Source organism: Perissodus microlepis, chromosome 23, assembly GCF_051167445.1.
Source record: "Perissodus microlepis isolate ML-2025 ecotype Zambia chromosome 23, ASM5116744v1, whole genome shotgun sequence".
NCBI classification, from domain to species: domain Eukaryota; kingdom Metazoa; phylum Chordata; class Actinopteri; order Cichliformes; family Cichlidae; genus Perissodus; species Perissodus microlepis.
In genome coordinates, this window is record NC_140482.1 from 30602147 (window position 1) to 30618708 (window position 16562).

A 16562-nucleotide genomic window follows, 5' to 3' on the forward strand; every position below is an offset into this window, starting at 1 on the left:
AGCAGGAAAAACATAAAACAACCAAAAATATGTAAATACACATAGAAAGATATGCGTTTTAAATTTTCTACTTATAAAATAAAAAAATAATTTATTTTTTTAAATTTTATATGTAGCATTATTTTTATTTATTAAATTTTATTTTATTTATTTATTTTTTTACTCAATTAAAACAATTTATTTACATTTCAAAGAAAAGTTTTCATTTTTTTTGGTTGTTTTCAGTTTTTTTCCCAACTCTATACCAATCTTATTTTAAATGTCTGGAAAATGTTTAATGATGAGTCAGACGAAGTCACCAGCCAACCCACTCAAATAACAACTTATGCTCTCTGCACTTTGAAGCTGGTAAAGGCATGGAAGACACTTCTGCATCGTTTCTACTAGGGGTGCAACGATACTCGTATCGATATTGAACCGTTCGATACAGTGCTTTCGGTTCGGTACGCATATGTATCGAACAATGCAAAATTTTTAATTTATTTTATCAACTTTCCTTCTGACGATGCTCTCTGTGTTGAGCTCGACAGTGCAGCCTAGGCGGAGTAGTCGAACGCAGATTCACTGAGCGCAGGGCAAGCTAGCGAGACAGAAGTTAAGCTCTCCTTGCAACATGGCAAATTCAACCTCCCCCACCCTCATTCAGATCTGGCGTTTGGACCTATTTTGGTTTTCATGTGACGTATGACCCTGAAGGTAAGCGCGTCATGGACTAAAGTAAAACAGTATGTTGGATGTGCCACGCAATGCTCAATTACATTGGTGGGAACTAGTGTGTTAGCGCAGTTAGCTCGTTAACGTGTTGGCCGTCCAGCCCCATGCACGGGGCGATCCGCGGTAGCTCGTTAACGGAGATTTGCCGTGTTGTGCCGTTAACGTCATTTCAACGAGATTTACGCTGACAGCACTAGCGGGAACACAACGAATATGACTGCACATTTACGCTGACATCATCCTAGTGCAAAGACAAGTGGAAGCAGACAAAAACAACGAGCACGCATGCTACAAACTTTACCCGAGTCATTTAGACAGCCGTTAGCACATGATTCTCCTTATGGGGACCTGATATGTTTAATATGCTGCTGAGAATATAGCCCAGAAGAAGCGTATAGTATAGCTTTTATTTTGGAAAGAGCCATTTCTCTGTAATAAGCTCTCTTTTCCAAAGATGAGTGATTCCTCAATCAGATACAGGGCTCGCAAAATCGCTAGCCCGACGTCCCGGGGCTAGCGATTTTTCCAGTCGGGCTACCAAAATCTATCTCTGCCCTGCCCGTCGGCCTATCGTAGGAAGGAAAAATATATGTCAATGCTTTTGCATTCTTTCGGAAATGTAGCTGGGTAATTATGTCATTGGCATCGGTGAGCCACTGTCAACATGTGACATATTGAAATCGCGTTTGAATTTGCGCTTGCTTTTTGCTTTCACTTTGCAATCGCGCGAACTGTGTATAGAGAGCGACAGCACTGATTGGTGAGTGATGATAATTTGCGCACCAATTCCTCTGACATCGTCTTATCAATCGTTAGCTTACTATGCAAACATGACAAGTGAACTCTCCCGCAGCAAGCTTAAACATGTGAGAGGTTGATTGCACAGAGAATCGCTGAGCGTTATGTGAGTGCCCGTGTAAAAGCAGCAGGATATATATTTTAGTTCTGCTGAGCCAAATAAGACAGGTCAGGGTGAAGAAGTGACAGCCAAAGAAAAGCTTACCACAAAACGGAAAAGTTATGACAAATCAGACTATAAGGCAAAAAGAAAGTGCAGCTTTATGGTTTCATGGACAAAAGAATTTCTGTGGCTGCAATATGACGAGCTAAATAACCAGGGCTGCACATAAGTGGTCCGCAGGTGCGCATTCGCTGTCAAAATAAAAAACGCGCACAAGATAAGAAGTTGCAACGCGTGTTTGCGTACATAAGATTTTCAGGAGGAGGACAGACATTTGTTTAGAACTCTTAAAGATGTCGAAGAAGCAAGCTCCTTTAAGCAATTACTGTGATGTTCCTCCACCTCCAAAGAAATGTCAGAAGGAGTCCGAACCACAAAAGAAGTACGTATTCTCAGAAAAGTAGTTGCAGGAGGTGAGCTGGCTTCAAACAAATGATGAACGCACAGAGATGTGGTGCGGAATGTGCCGTGAAAATTTAATAAATGACAAATTAAAAAGGCATGAACATTTTTTTTGTATCGAAAAAATATCGAACCGTGACACCAAAGTATCGAACCGAACCAAACCGTGAATTTTGTGTATCGTTGCACCCCTAGTTTCTACATCTTTGCACCAGCAATCAGTGCAATTCAAGTACTCCAGTAAAGACCATCCCTGCTCTGAAGCTTTGATTACACTGCCTTGCGGGGACAGACATGGACAACTGGAGACCCAAAGGCCAAGTAGTCATTCTTGTTTCTGTATGAAGTCCACCATCATGGGGCGCCCCAGGGTGCATGCATAGTTGTTGCGCTGTAATGTAAATTCTCGGCAGAATCCACAGTCGCAAAGCTAGGCAGTCACATGTAGGTCCACCTGGACCCTCACGCTCACTAATGACAAATAACGTCACTTATACCCAAGCAGACCTGAGCATAGTCGAAGATGTGTGAAGTATAATAAGACTGGGCAGACAGTCCCAGACCTTTAGATTCAGATGCTGGGATGAAACTAGCTCATAGGCCGCCTGGTAAAGGAACACCGAAAATTCCCACTGCTGGAGAGATTAAATAAATTCATTAGACTTCCCTCCCCGATAAATAACCAAATCACAGCCCCTCATATTAAAGGCCACATCCACATTTCTTCAAGCAGCATCAACTGTTGGGATGAGACTCCGAACTAAACTCTATGACCAGATCCTGCATAAAAACAATCTGTGAGGAAAAAGCTTTCTGCTGCTGGAAGTTTTCAGATTTCTGATCATGTTGGAGCAGGCTTTGGTGTGCATACAGGGAAACACAGTCCACGCAGAGTTGTTTGTGTCTACGATCATAAAGGGGAAATCACAAAAACATGTATAAAAGCCTGCCTTCAGCTTAAGCCCTGCAGTGAAGAAAAAGTCATGAGGTACAAAGTGTTAACTTGTTATTTTCTGTTTTATCGCGAGAGTACTGTTGCCCGCGAAGTATTGTTGTTGTTGTTCGTATGAAAAATGGCGGAACGAATAAAGCACTGTGAATGACGACGTCGTGTCTTTTGAGTTAACATTGGTAGCAGAGGATGGTTTCCAATTACAAAGTACCACCAAAGGTTGATGAAGCCAGGCCATACGAGTGCTGGAAGAATGAAGTCAATATCTGGAGACGAGTTACGGAGCTGGATAAAAAGAAACAGGCACTCGCGGTGGCGCTGGGGCTCGAGGGAAGAGCCAGAGAAACGGCCATGGAGATACCCGCGGAAGATTTGGACAAAGATGACGGTATGGAAATACTACTTGCAAAACTTGACGCGGTGTTTCAGAGAGAAGAGAAAGACCGCGCTTATGAAGCCTACTCGTGTTTTGACTCCATTGCAAAGAACCACAGCGTGTCCATGGCAGACTACATTATAGACTTTGAACAGCGTTATAACCGGATGAAAAAGTACAACATGACGCTGCCTGACGCTGTGCTAGCATTTAAGCTTCTAGATACAGCTTGTCTTGATGAGAAAAGTCGACAGCTTGCACTGACAGTGTGCACGGACTTAACGTTTGCGTCTATGAAGTCTGCACTGAAACGGATTTTCGGAGGGAAAGTAACCGGAGTTTTCAGCGGAATTCAACTGAACCAAGATGCAGTTTTCCTTACGGAACAAAAAGGTCCCAAATACAAACGAAACAACGGTACTTCGTCGCGGAGTGGACAGCTACAACCACTACAAGGTACCAACCCACTTGACAAGTTTGGCAAGTGAACAAGATGTGCTATTTGTCAAAGCACTTACCACTGGGCGAAAGACTGTCCTCATCGTAATGGTGACCAAGTAAAGCTAACTGAAGATGGGAAAGTGGAGGAGTGTAACATTACTTTGTACACTAAAGCCTCAGTGACAGACTCTGAAATCTTCCTGACTGAGGCACTGGGGTCAGCCATTATTGATACTGCATATACACGCACAGTTTGTGGTCAGAAGTGGCTAGATAGTTACATGCGTGACCTCAGCCAAGGCCAAGTAAACAAGCTGTTGCAATCAGAAACCCCCAGCTCCAGACCATTTCGCTTTGGGGATGGTATTGTAGTGTATTCCAGCAGAAAAGTGAAACTTCCAGCCAAAATTGGACAAAAAAAATGTGACATTGAAAGTGAAGTAGTTCCTGTTGACATTCCACTCCTACTGAGCAAAACGTCTCTCAAGAAAGCAGGGACTGTTCTAGACGTGGAGAATGACAGTGTTGTCATGTTCAAGCAGCCTGTTCCCCTAGAGCTCACTAGTTCGGGACACTATTGTGTGGACATTAGAGATGAAAATACTACAGAAAGCTGCAATGAAAATGAAGTTCTCATGGTAACTGCTGAAATGTCTACAAAAGAGAAACAAAGTCCTTGTGAAGCTTCATAAGCAGTTTGGTCATGCATCTGCAGAGAGGTTATTGAGGCTCATCCAAAGCTCTGGCAATACAGATAAACAATGTGCAGTTATTCTACAAGAGATAGTTCGTGACTGTGACATTTGTCAGAAATATTGCAAAACCAAGCCGAGACCTGCTGTTGGTCTACCCCTGGCTTCTGAGTATAATGAGACAGTAGCGATGGATTTACATGAGCTGGAGCCCAATGTGTGGTACCTTCACATCATCGACCACTACACACGCTTCAGTGCCGGCAGCATCGTAAAGACAAAGAAAGCTGCAGAGATCGTCAACTCCTTCATTCACACCTGGATAAGCATTCACGGTGCCCCCAGACGGCTCTACACAGACAACGGCGGAGAGTTCAACAACACAGAGATTCGGGACATGGCTGAAAACTTCAACATTGAGGTAAAAACAACGGCGGGGTATAGTCCCTGGAGCAACGGACTACTGGAGAGACATAACATGACACTTACAGAAATCCTCCTGAAGGTAAAAAAGGAACGTGGATGTGACTGGCACACTGCGCTAGACTGGGCCCTTATGGCCAAAAACAGTATGCTTAATGTACATGGTTATAGTCCACATCAACTTGTGTTTGGCCAAAACCCCAACCTTCCTTCTGTGTTGATGGATAAGCCACCTGCCTTAGAGGGCACAACTGTAAGTGCAAGAGTAGCTGAACATATCTCAGCATTACATGCTTCCAGGAAAGCATTTACTGAGGCAGAGTGTTCAGAAAGGATCAGGAGAGCACTACGCAAACAACTTAGGCCTACAGATGACAAATATGAGGCAGGAGATAAAGTATACTACAAACGAGTCGACTGTACAGAGTGGAAGGGTCCAGGTGTAGTTATTGGGCAGGATGGAACTGTTGTATTTGTAAGACATGGGGGGACTCTTGTAAGAGTACACCAGTCAAGATTGAGTAAAGTGGATTCACAGACTGGAGATAAACAAATACCACACAGTACTACTGATGATGACAACAAAGACGCAGTTGAAAATGATGACACTGACACACCCGATGGCGAACAGAGTATTAGTGAGGAAGAAGACATCACTATTGACAGAGAAACTAACACTACAGAAAACATGTCTGTTACACACACTACAGAAAACATGTCTGTCACACAAACTGCAAATGAGCCCTCTACACCCACTGATCATGTCTCTGCAAATGTAAAGTTAAGATCAGGACAGCTGATCACTTTTACCAACAGAGACAACGGTGTTCAACACACAGCCAGAGTGCTAGGCAGAGCGGGAAAAGCAAAAGGGCAATACAAAAACTGGTACAACGTGCAATATCTTGAGCATGATGGTAGTGAAGGTGAAAAGAAAGCTGTAGACATGTCACTTGTTGATGGTCTTTGCACTGAAGCTGAAAACAGAGATGCAGATGTACTCATAACAAAAGATATTTCCTTTGATTCTGCTAAGCAGCAGGAGATTAAGAGCTGGCAAAGTAATGGTGTGTTTGATGAAGTGAAAGACCTGGGTCAAAAATGTGTGTCTACTAGATGGGTCTGTACACTCAAAGAAACTACTAATGGTGTTGTCCCAAAGGCTCGACTTGTGGCACGGGGGTTTGAAGAGGTAAATACTAAAGAACTACAGAAAGACTCTCCAACGTGTGCGTCTGAGTCCCTCAGACTGGTGCTAGCTGTGATATGTCAAAACAAGTGGAGAGTAAATTCAATGGACATTAAATCTGCCTTCTTGCAGGGAATGGAACTGTCAAGAGACATTTATCTTCGTCCCCCACCTGAAGCTGGCAAGGACAATGTTCTATGGAAACTGAAAAAGTGTGTTTATGGACTTGCAGATGCTTCACTTTATTGGTACAATAAGGTCAAAGACATTATGCTCAAAACTGGTGGTAAAATATCACAGGTTGATCCTGCAGTGTTCTATTGGCAGAATGAACAATCTGAGATTACAGGAGTGCTTGCATGTCACGTTGATGATTTCCTTTGGGCTGGTTCAAGTCACTTTGCAACTCATATCATTCCTGTACTGAAATCTACCTTCCTTGTGGGCCGTGAAGAACATGACAGCTTTTCTTATGTTGGTATGGACATTTGTACAGTTAATGATGTAATAGAGGTGCATCAACAACTTTACATTGACAACCTACAACCGGTTCAGTTACAAGCAGCACGGGCTGTACAGAGGGAGGCTTCCTTAAGTGAAACAGAACGTGAGCAACTCAGGTCAAAAATAGGACAGATTTTGTGGGTTGCCAAACAAACAAGGCCTGATGTTATGTTTGACACATGTAGCCTTGGATCTAATATCAAAGATGCAACTGTACAGTCTATTCATGAAGTGAACAAAGTTATCCATAAACTTAAGGCAGAGAAAGTGACTCTTAAGTTTCAGCACTTGGGTAACAGTGAGGATCTGGCATTGGTTGTTTTCAGTGATGCTTCATTTGGCAACCTTCCTGATGGCGGTACTCAAGGAGGGGCATTAATCGTCCTTATGGGTAAAGGAGGAACGTTTTGTCCTCTCTTCTGGCAGTTTAAAAAAATCAGGAGCGTGGTCAGAAGTACACTGGCAGGAGAAACTCTTGCCATGTCAGATGGAATAGACAGTGCTGTCTTCCTGGCAACACTTTTCTGAGCTTACAACTGGTAACACTGGTCTGAACGCTCTTCCTTTGATCTGTGTGACTGACAATCATTCCTTGTTTGATGCACTCAAGTCTACTAAGCAGGTTACAGAGAAGAGACTGAGGCTAGAAATGAGCAGCATTAAAGAGCTCATACAAGCCAAGAAAATCAGACAGGTTTGTTGGTCAGATTCAAAATCCCAACTTGCTGATTGTCTGACAAAAAAAGGGAGTTTCACCTTTAACCCTTCTAAAGGCGCTAGATGAAGGACTCTGGATACTGTAATCCTTTGTTTACAAAGTTGTCTTTGCATTCAAATGCACCATTGTTTATTGTGTGCAATGATAGTATGCTTTAAGTAAAGCAAAGCACTTTTGAAATGTTTTTTTCATTTATATAAATATATACATATATGTATACAAATGTTTACAGGGGTGTGTTTATACTTTTATTTATTTTTTTAAGAAAGAGGGAGATTGTTAACTTGTTATTTTCTGTTTTATCGCGAGAGTACTGTTGCCCGCGAAGTATTGTTGTTGTTGTTAGTATGAAAAATGGCGGAACGAATAAAGCGCTGTGAATGAGAGTACGACGTCGTGTCTTTTGAGTTAACACAAAGAACCTAATAGAGGAGTTTAAAACAACAAAAACACAACTTTGCCACTGCAGACACCGTTTGTGCTTTTCTTTAATTTCTTAAATCTTGGCATTGATCTTTGGCATTTTCTTTTTTTGTGTGATTCTTGTTATTTGCAGCAACCCCAGGGCTTCCCTTCTTGTGGGTAGCCTCTGCATTGATCAAAATCCCATAATCGTTCTCTCTGTGCAGATGAAAATGCCCAAAAACAACTTTTTGTTTTCCCAGCAGGCTCTGTGAGGGCACAGTGATCATTTTTCCACACTTCACTAAACTATGTCTGAGCGCATGATCAAATCCAAGACTAACTTTACGAATAGTTCATAAATATCATCATGATCTTCAGCCTCGTCTTGCTCTTCTCCCATATTTTCCCTGCAGGATGATTTCCCTCCCCCTTTTTTTCCCCAGTTGCAATAGAACAACATTTACAGGCTAAATGAAAGCAGATATTCATGTTTCATGAAGTGGTGATCATTCAAAGTTTTATTTAAAAAGTTCCTGCAAATGTTTCACAAGAAAATCCTTGAGACTTTAATTTGGTTAACATTTGATTTCATTTTAGGTTTGAAGGATATTTTGGTACCCTGAAAACATGACATGTTCTTGTCTTTTGTATAAAATACATTTTACTGATGATTGAATTTCAACTGGATTTTTCCACTCAGTGTGGGAACAAAGTCACTGCATCTGGTTTGGTATGAGTCAGAACGGCGTGAACGCAACTCTAAAGGACTGAGCTCATAACACAACAGATATTTTGCTTTGCTTACATAATTTGATGTGTCAATAAATAAGTTTGATGGCTTTAATTTTGATTCTACAATTTTAAAAAAAAAGAGACAAAAATAAACACATTAAAAACTCCTCACTGCTTCCGTATGTTGCAGAGCATCACATTACCAGTGACAACCAATTAGTAAAGACACTTCATGAGAGTCACAGGTCTATCCTCTCTCCTGTGTGTTTACTGTGCACTACCATTCATCCATGCACAGTCTGACTCGTGTGTATGAAGACACACAAAATGATAATACTGATAAACACAAAGTCAGTCCACTGAATTCATTTTCAAGATTAAAAGCGATCAACTTGCTTACACACAGCAATAACACACACACACACACAAACGCACAAAATAAATGTGGTTTCAAAGGTTTTAAAGTGACAGCTACTTACCCTATTCTGGAAAAAGGATGCGTGAAAATGTGCTGTTGTTGCTGATATTGATATCAAACTAATTTCTTCAGAGCTAGGGTTATGTAAATAAACTTTTTCCATTTTTGGCATTCCAACGGGCCTGGAAGGAAGAAGAGAAGGCTTGGTTAGAGTATATAACAATATATGTAAAGTGGAGCCATAACTCACATCTCCAGCTTTCCATTTTTATATTCTTGGACTGTATTACAATAGCTTTGCATGATTCACAGCTCAAATTAATAGTTTTTGCATTATCCTGGGCTTCGTGCCTCTGTGTAAACATATTAGGGATATCCCCTCTCACTGAGATAATACAGATCAAAGAGATCCAAGACAGGAAAATTTGGACTACATATGCTGACCCCAATGTTTGCAACCCTGGCCATGTTTAATATGAGCATCCACCATGACGCATTCAAAGAAGAAACCGAGCAGCACCTATAAACATGCCATGAAAATTAAAGGTTTATGAGCTTGGGGAACCGACCGGTTTAGACTGTCTTACGTTAACAGATACTTCAGAGATTTTTGTACATTAACCTACAGGTGTAACTTTCCTGTGGGGACAGGATTTGACATTCAAAAGAGTGACTATCTCTGCATTGTTAACCCAACACCCCAAGCTCATCATAAACTCTTTGATTCCCTGCCTCAGAGTGAACCTGTGGTTTCTGTTATATCAGTATGCTATGAAAATCAGCTCGCAGATACTTGGAACTCGGCGTGTTTATGATTCTCGTTACTGAGTGAAATAAAATTGAGGGAAGTTAGTTTTCAAATTCTGCTAAAAATATTTTGTCTGCTGGTTAAATCTGAAATAATCCCCTGAATGCTCTTTGACACAAAAAATGTATTAAATACATTTAAAAAAGTCATCATTCTAAAGTCGAGCCACCATCATCATAAGCACGGTGACACAATTTTTATGCCCTTAAAACAATCACAGCTGATAAGCGAATTGTTTACTAAGAAAGTAGGACAGGCGAACATGGGCCGCGACAGCCGGGTGTCTGAGTGCGAGTGACCCCCGCTCCCCCGAGCGCTCCTGAACCTGCACCCTGGTCATGTAAAACTTAGCCACGCTGGGTGGGTGTGCCTGACTGGAATGTGACATATTAAGTCCTGCGTAGGTGAAGCGTGGGTCTGTAAGAGCTAAAGCATATGTGGTTTGTAAAATGAATTCCACAGATTGCTCAAATATTTACTTAGGATTTATTGTAGACATGCAGGTGCACTCTGAGTGGAGGTGCACTGCAGAACGACTAATACCTAAGAGCTGTATGAGTACAGCTAATACTGGTTAATATTATGATCAGTTATTTAACATGTTTACTCTCTGACCCACAGAAACAAACAGTAAATTTATTAAACTTTTTAAAAAAGAGGAGAAGAAGAAACCGGTCTTTTTATCTTTCGAACGATTGAATGGGGTCAGCTCTATATTTCCATGTACGGTTATAGTTTTTTGGGGGGGTTTTGTTTACCATGAATTTGTCAACTTCTCGTACAACCTTTGATATGTATGTTTAATTATACTTGAGCTTTTTTGATTGTATGTTTCTCTATAGACTACACTGGAATGTTTTGCAGTGAATCGTGACATTTCCTGTGGCAGATGTCTTGATTTCAGGAGTTGAAAAAGTAAGTTTCTGTATAAAATATGACTGAGCGATGAAATAGTTTGGTTACCTGAGCGAGAATTAAGTGAATTTCCTTGAACTATGATCATATTTCAACTCCGTAAATATGTAAACGTGGCGTTAATCAAAACTTCCACAGCCTGGTGGGGACTAACGTTTTAGTGAAGGATGTGGTAAAAAGCAAAAAAGACTTTGGCACGATACTGGTTTTATCTTTTAAAAATTGCCGTAAGGCAAATTGAAGTCTGATCCAATATTCACCCAAGTGCAAGTTCAAACAGGACCAAACAAACAATGTGAGAATCAAAGCGTAAATCACACCACTCCAAAGAGAAAGAGAGACTCACTGTTCGTGAAAATCCAACATTGGAGGTTCAAATCGTATAGGTCGACAGTTCCCACGGTGTGTGGACGTGCTGCGAGAGACAGGAAGGTGTGACAGCAGCAGAAAAATCAAAATAGGAAAAACAGCCTCCATGTTGGTGTGCATTTCAAACAACTGAGAGGTCAAAAACATGAGTGCACGGTCAGTCTTCAGACTCTTTTTGTGAGTGCGTTAACCAGCAGTGTGACCACTCCCATTGGCAGAGCATGATTTCCATATGTAAAGTCTCCATGAAAATCTAAAGATTGACAGGAAAGGCAAAAAAAAAAAACAACAAAAAAACCACCTCCCTCTTTGTGTCACCCTTGGTGTGTATCACTCCCCTTACAATAACAACTAGTTTTGAGAATTGGGTAAAACTGGCCCCGTCGCGCAGCTCGCCAAACCTGTTTGACAGCAGGTGTATCTTAACAAGAGAGAGGGCCGCCCCTAAATACAGGCAACTCGTCTTTTTGGCCTTTATGCAAATCGCATGAAAAGAAAAATTCATCAGCAATGCAGACGTGGCACTCAGCGGAGCCTCGGGTAAAATCTGCAATGTCACCGCCTTTACAAACACCACAACATACAAGTGAAAATGTTTCATTGTTATTTTTCAAGAATCTCTCACAGGCAACTGCTCTAACACTACCTGGCAACTTACAGGAGATCAGTTTCACCTTTTTACTACCCAGACAAAGGAATCAGCAGTGAGGAGACACGATGAGCTTCCCGCAGCACACAGCAATGTGGCGGCCCTGCCATCGCTTCTGCCATCGATGAAACAACTACTGACAAATTCCGTGACATTAAGGAGTCAAATGGGTCCTGGCTGTGAATCCTGTCACTGGGCTCAGAGCTAATGTGCTGAATGCCAGCATGTAACTGGAGCAGCCTGAGGAGTTCAGTTAGGACTGGGCCTGCTGGACACAGATCTCCATATGTGCAGTGACAAGTTAACATCAGCATGGCCAAAGACGTCACCGCCAGTTTTTTAAAGATTCTGTTGGTTTCATGGTACATCACATTATCATTAAAATCATTTGTGCATTTGTGGGTGTTTTTCTGTCAGGAGAGCGTGTTTTTTTTTTTTTTTTTTAAAGTAAGGTCATCATAATAAAACAAACTAAACACAACTAAAATACTAAATATTATCCTCTCTGGCTCTTACATACAGACCTTAAGAAGCTGCCAGGGGCTTGGCTGTGATCAAGAAATCCATCATCTTTCCGTCACCAGGCTTCGCTTACTCTAACAGTGGCTAATCTTAATCTCGCTAAGTGGTCACAAAGGTGGTTATCAACTGCATAAGTCGACACCGGGTTTCCTAATGTGGTGATAAGCACGTTCGCATGAAAGACGTGGTGTTCTGACTGATCAGTAGGTACCTGTTGATCTCTTCTCTCAAACACAAGCTGCTCCAGAGCAGAACAGGGGTCCAGCACAAGTTACAGTGGTTATTTACACCAGTAAGAAGTGAACCACATTCACAACAGTGAAAGCACCTACTCCAAAAGCACCTAGTGAAAGCAACTACTTATAACACTAAGTGCAATAATCTTTTCTGTCATCGTTGTATTTTTACTCAGTTGTATATAGCATTTGTATTCTATTTTTATCTTATTGTATATTTATTTTATTTTATTCTACTGTATATAGTATTTTATTTTATTCTGTACAGTTGTGTACTGTATTTATTCTTATTGTATCCTAATTTTTGCCTCATAACTTTTGCACTGTCCACTTCCTGCTGTGACAAAACAAATTTCCCACGTGTGGGACTAATAAAGGTTATCTTATCTTATCTTATCCTGCTTACTACACCAGACCTCTGGCGTTCTGTAGTTCTGTTGTACCACTTTCTGTTTTCAGTTTGTGTTTCATTTCCTGTGACTTCTGTGCTCCCTGGTTACTGTTAGTTGGTGTTTTAGTATTAGTTGTTTATCTTTTGGTTACTTCCTGTTTTACTTTGTAAGCTCAGTCTCACCGGTGTCTCATTCCCGTTTTACTTCCTTTTTTTTTTTTTTTTGCTGGATTCCCTCCCTTATGTTTCCTTGTGTTCTATTGCTGGGTTTCCCCTTTTTTTATTATTATTTTTTTTTTCAGACTAAGTCAGTTTTTTTGCCTTCACTGAATAAAGACTCCTTTTGTTTCTTACCTGCCTGCCTCTGCATTGCCACACCAAATATACAACACCACTGTAGCTGTTTGTTCACCAGTACAGAGGTTATCTGACAAATTCATATCGCAGACAGACCGGTTTGAAACACCACACACACACACACATACACATAAAATGAGAAAAAAAGGGGAAGTTTAACATCTAAAAAGGACTGGAACACACACACTGACCTCAAACATAACTGTCTAGGGAGTGGTCACGCCATGCCCCTAAAGATAACCTTTTTATGGTTTACACGCTGTCTGAGCTGTATGCTGGACCCTGATAAAACATCCATCTGAAAGGTATGCGAGCCCTCTGTGACGCTTCAGGACCGCTATACAGGAACATGATGCAACCAACTGACTTTTTACACACTTCCTGTAATGAAAATAGTCCTTACTTGTTTGAGCACTTCTGCCTGTTGTTGTGCCAAAGCTGGGATAAAAAGAGCCTGAAGCAAATAATAACTTCCTCAAAAAAAACAAAAAACACTTCAGTCACATTCGACTGCATGAAAGAATCCTGCCTGCTTCTAACAGCTGCTGCAGGCTAGAAAACCAATGCCACTGTGGTTTGCTCTGCTAGACTCAACTCATCCTAGAACATGTGGCCAGAAAAGCGCTCAGGGTGACACAGACAGAGCAGGTTTCTTTGATGATCAATGGCACAGATATTTGTGGATCATCACACGTAAAAAAAAAAAAAAAAAAAAAAAAACATTATCTGCATCACTTCAAGGTGTGGTCAACTCCATCAGCTTGTGATGATGCTTACACTTCATCTCTGGTTGGTAAATGACTTTACTACATGACACAATAGAGCCACTGAAGGAATGCATGAAAATTCTCTCAAAAAAAGAAGGAAATAGAAATAACAGAACATTTTCCTAGTTTATTTAGAGTAAATATATGACTTTAATCTAAGAAAGAAGACAAAAAAAATGGCAAATTTATAAGACAGAAATGCTTTCAAGCAGGAAAATAACTTCTTAAAAAAAATAAATTTGCCCTTTTTCCCCACAATCTCATTTTTTTTGTATAATTTTACCCCCAAAATGATCTTAACATGCTGTCACAGCAGCCACATTGAAGCAGTAAAACTTGTTTTGCTTTAACACAATACACTTTGCGGTTGCTTGTTGTCCAGGCAAGTTAATGTAGAAGAACACGGTTTAAATATACAAATACAACATTTTATTGAATTCATGCTAGTATAAAAAAAGGGAGGATTTCTCATACCTTTGTTGATGATATAAACTAAAATCGATGTCAGACTCTCCCTGCAAGCACAACACAAACATACAGTAAGAATTAATCACAATATCAAAAACCAGGGGATTAATTTGGTAGTTGAGCAGGGCTTTAGCCTCTTCTTGCTCTGTGAAGGTCCGTTACAATACCATTTTAATGGCCTTACCTGTAAAAGGCTGCCCTCGCCAAAATGTAGAACTTCTAGTATTGTGTCTGACTGAATGAATGCTGCAAAGAGAAAAATAGGAAGATCAGAGAGAAACACATTTTTACACTACATAAAAGAAAGCTAAAAGGGGTAAATGTTCAATAAATATAAATAAATATAAATAAAATCATAGCATACTGATGTGTGTGAGCTGCTGATTGGGTTACCAAAACCAACTAACGCTTCATTTGCATGGCAAAGCACCTTTTTGAAATCCCTGAAAAGGTACAGACTGATTTATGGACTGGAGATGGCAGCAGCTGCTGATTGCTGTCGAATTTAACAAAATAAAAACCAAGTTCACAATATCATTAAATAAACCTTTCTGATAGTGGCTCCCCATAAACAAGTCAGTCAGTCCTTCCCTGCTGTAGATAATATTACCACTAGATAATAAGATAAACTTCCTGTATGAACTTCAATCTTGTGTACTGAACTAGAGACAAGAGAAAGTTCAGCCTTCAGATCTGTGCTCCTTTTCTGCTCCACGTGCGGTGAAAGAAGGATCTAATCCAAAGCTACTTTCACCAGAAGGAATCCCGGCTAGGTGATGAGCCTGATCTCAAATATACCGTAGTAGAAAAGCAGCTCATTCATTAGCTAAGAGATCAGATCAAAACCGGATTTTTGAGTGGGTGTGAAAGTGATCTGGTTGCAGTTTTTAACTGATTTTAAATGTGTTTTTCAGCTCTGAAATTTGAAAACCTTCATTAAGTATATAAAAAAAAATGTAGAAAAAGGAAACAAAACAAATCAAAAAATACAAAACATCTGAATTAAGAGTGTAGAGAGGGAACAGCCTCACCCCAGTCTCCAGCTAAAATGTGCTTCAATACTGCATTTAACTAACCAACCCAATAAACCCAGCTATCTTAATATACTTCCTTAGTTTGATTCTCAACTCCAATTTTCATTCAGATTTCATTAAACTAAAACATTCTTTCACACTTTTTTTGTGTTTAAGTTTAGTTTGAGTTAGGTGTACAGGTTTTGCCACCAACCGTCTCGGGAAGTGTGGTGTACCGGGGGGCAGTGCCAAAGTATGTGGTACAACCAATGTGTTCCAGTTGTGTTAGCCAGCCACAGAGAGAGCGAAGTTCTAACATTCAAAGAGCTAAAGAGCTGAGCGTTAAAAATAATGCCATGTCCACTGCAGCCACCAGTTTTGTTTTTGTTTTCTTTAACGGTTTTTTTTGTGCTTCTCCCACTCTGGTGAACTTCACTGTTAGTCTCGTCTCTGTTCTGGCACATTCATCAACCAATCAGCATATGAACGATGCGCAGCGCCACACACATTGAGCGATATGTAGTTGGGATTTTGGAGGACTACACCAGAGCATTTTTCTCCAAAGGCTCTCTGTAAAGCATTAAAAAAAATACATACGCAAACAGACACAACTGCGGGAGCAAAACCTGAGCATAACCCAGGTCTCAATCACTGCTGTGAACACAGAGCAACTCTGCATGTTTGTTTCAGGGTGTTATATAAATGCCAGGGTGGGGTTAAGTGAAGTGAATCCTCAGCAACCACCATTATCGACATGATTTTAAAAGGCCGGATGTCCCTTCCATCATCTGCAGAGCTTTAAAATTTGCCTTAAACTTAACAGATCTCACAAGTTGTGCTACAAGATCGACCTTTTTCTGTGTTCACAGCTCACTGTCGGCAAGCGTAATTGTTACGTTAAACTAACTGCTACGTTTAATAACACCCTGCAAGCTACAATGTAGGTTTTAAATTCGAATATCTGAGCAGAATCAGGGGATCTAAGAGTTAAGAAACATTTCACAACTTCATTGAGCTGATGAGACAGAGCCAACATCAGGCTGAGCAGGTGTGAAAAAGCTACACTTCCTGCTGTACATCACGAAAAAAAGCTAACAAATAATGAAAGTCTCAAGCTCTGAATACACGTCTGCACAAAAT

General features: G+C 40.6%; 1 protein-coding gene across 1 annotated transcript in view; it reads right to left on the bottom strand.

The window, feature by feature from the left end:
* The window catches only part of tmem131 (transmembrane protein 131), a 41860-nt gene that overhangs the window by 21598 nt on the left and 3700 nt on the right, over positions 1-16562 (bottom strand). The window contains exons 2-5 of the mRNA XM_084920976.1: positions 14594-14655; positions 14416-14456; positions 10997-11065; positions 8989-9109 (exon numbers count right to left, since the gene is read on the bottom strand). Of these exons, the coding sequence (XP_084777102.1) occupies positions 8989-9109; positions 10997-11065; positions 14416-14456; positions 14594-14655 (293 nt within the window). The remainder of the gene's footprint in view (positions 1-8988; positions 9110-10996; positions 11066-14415; positions 14457-14593; positions 14656-16562) is intronic.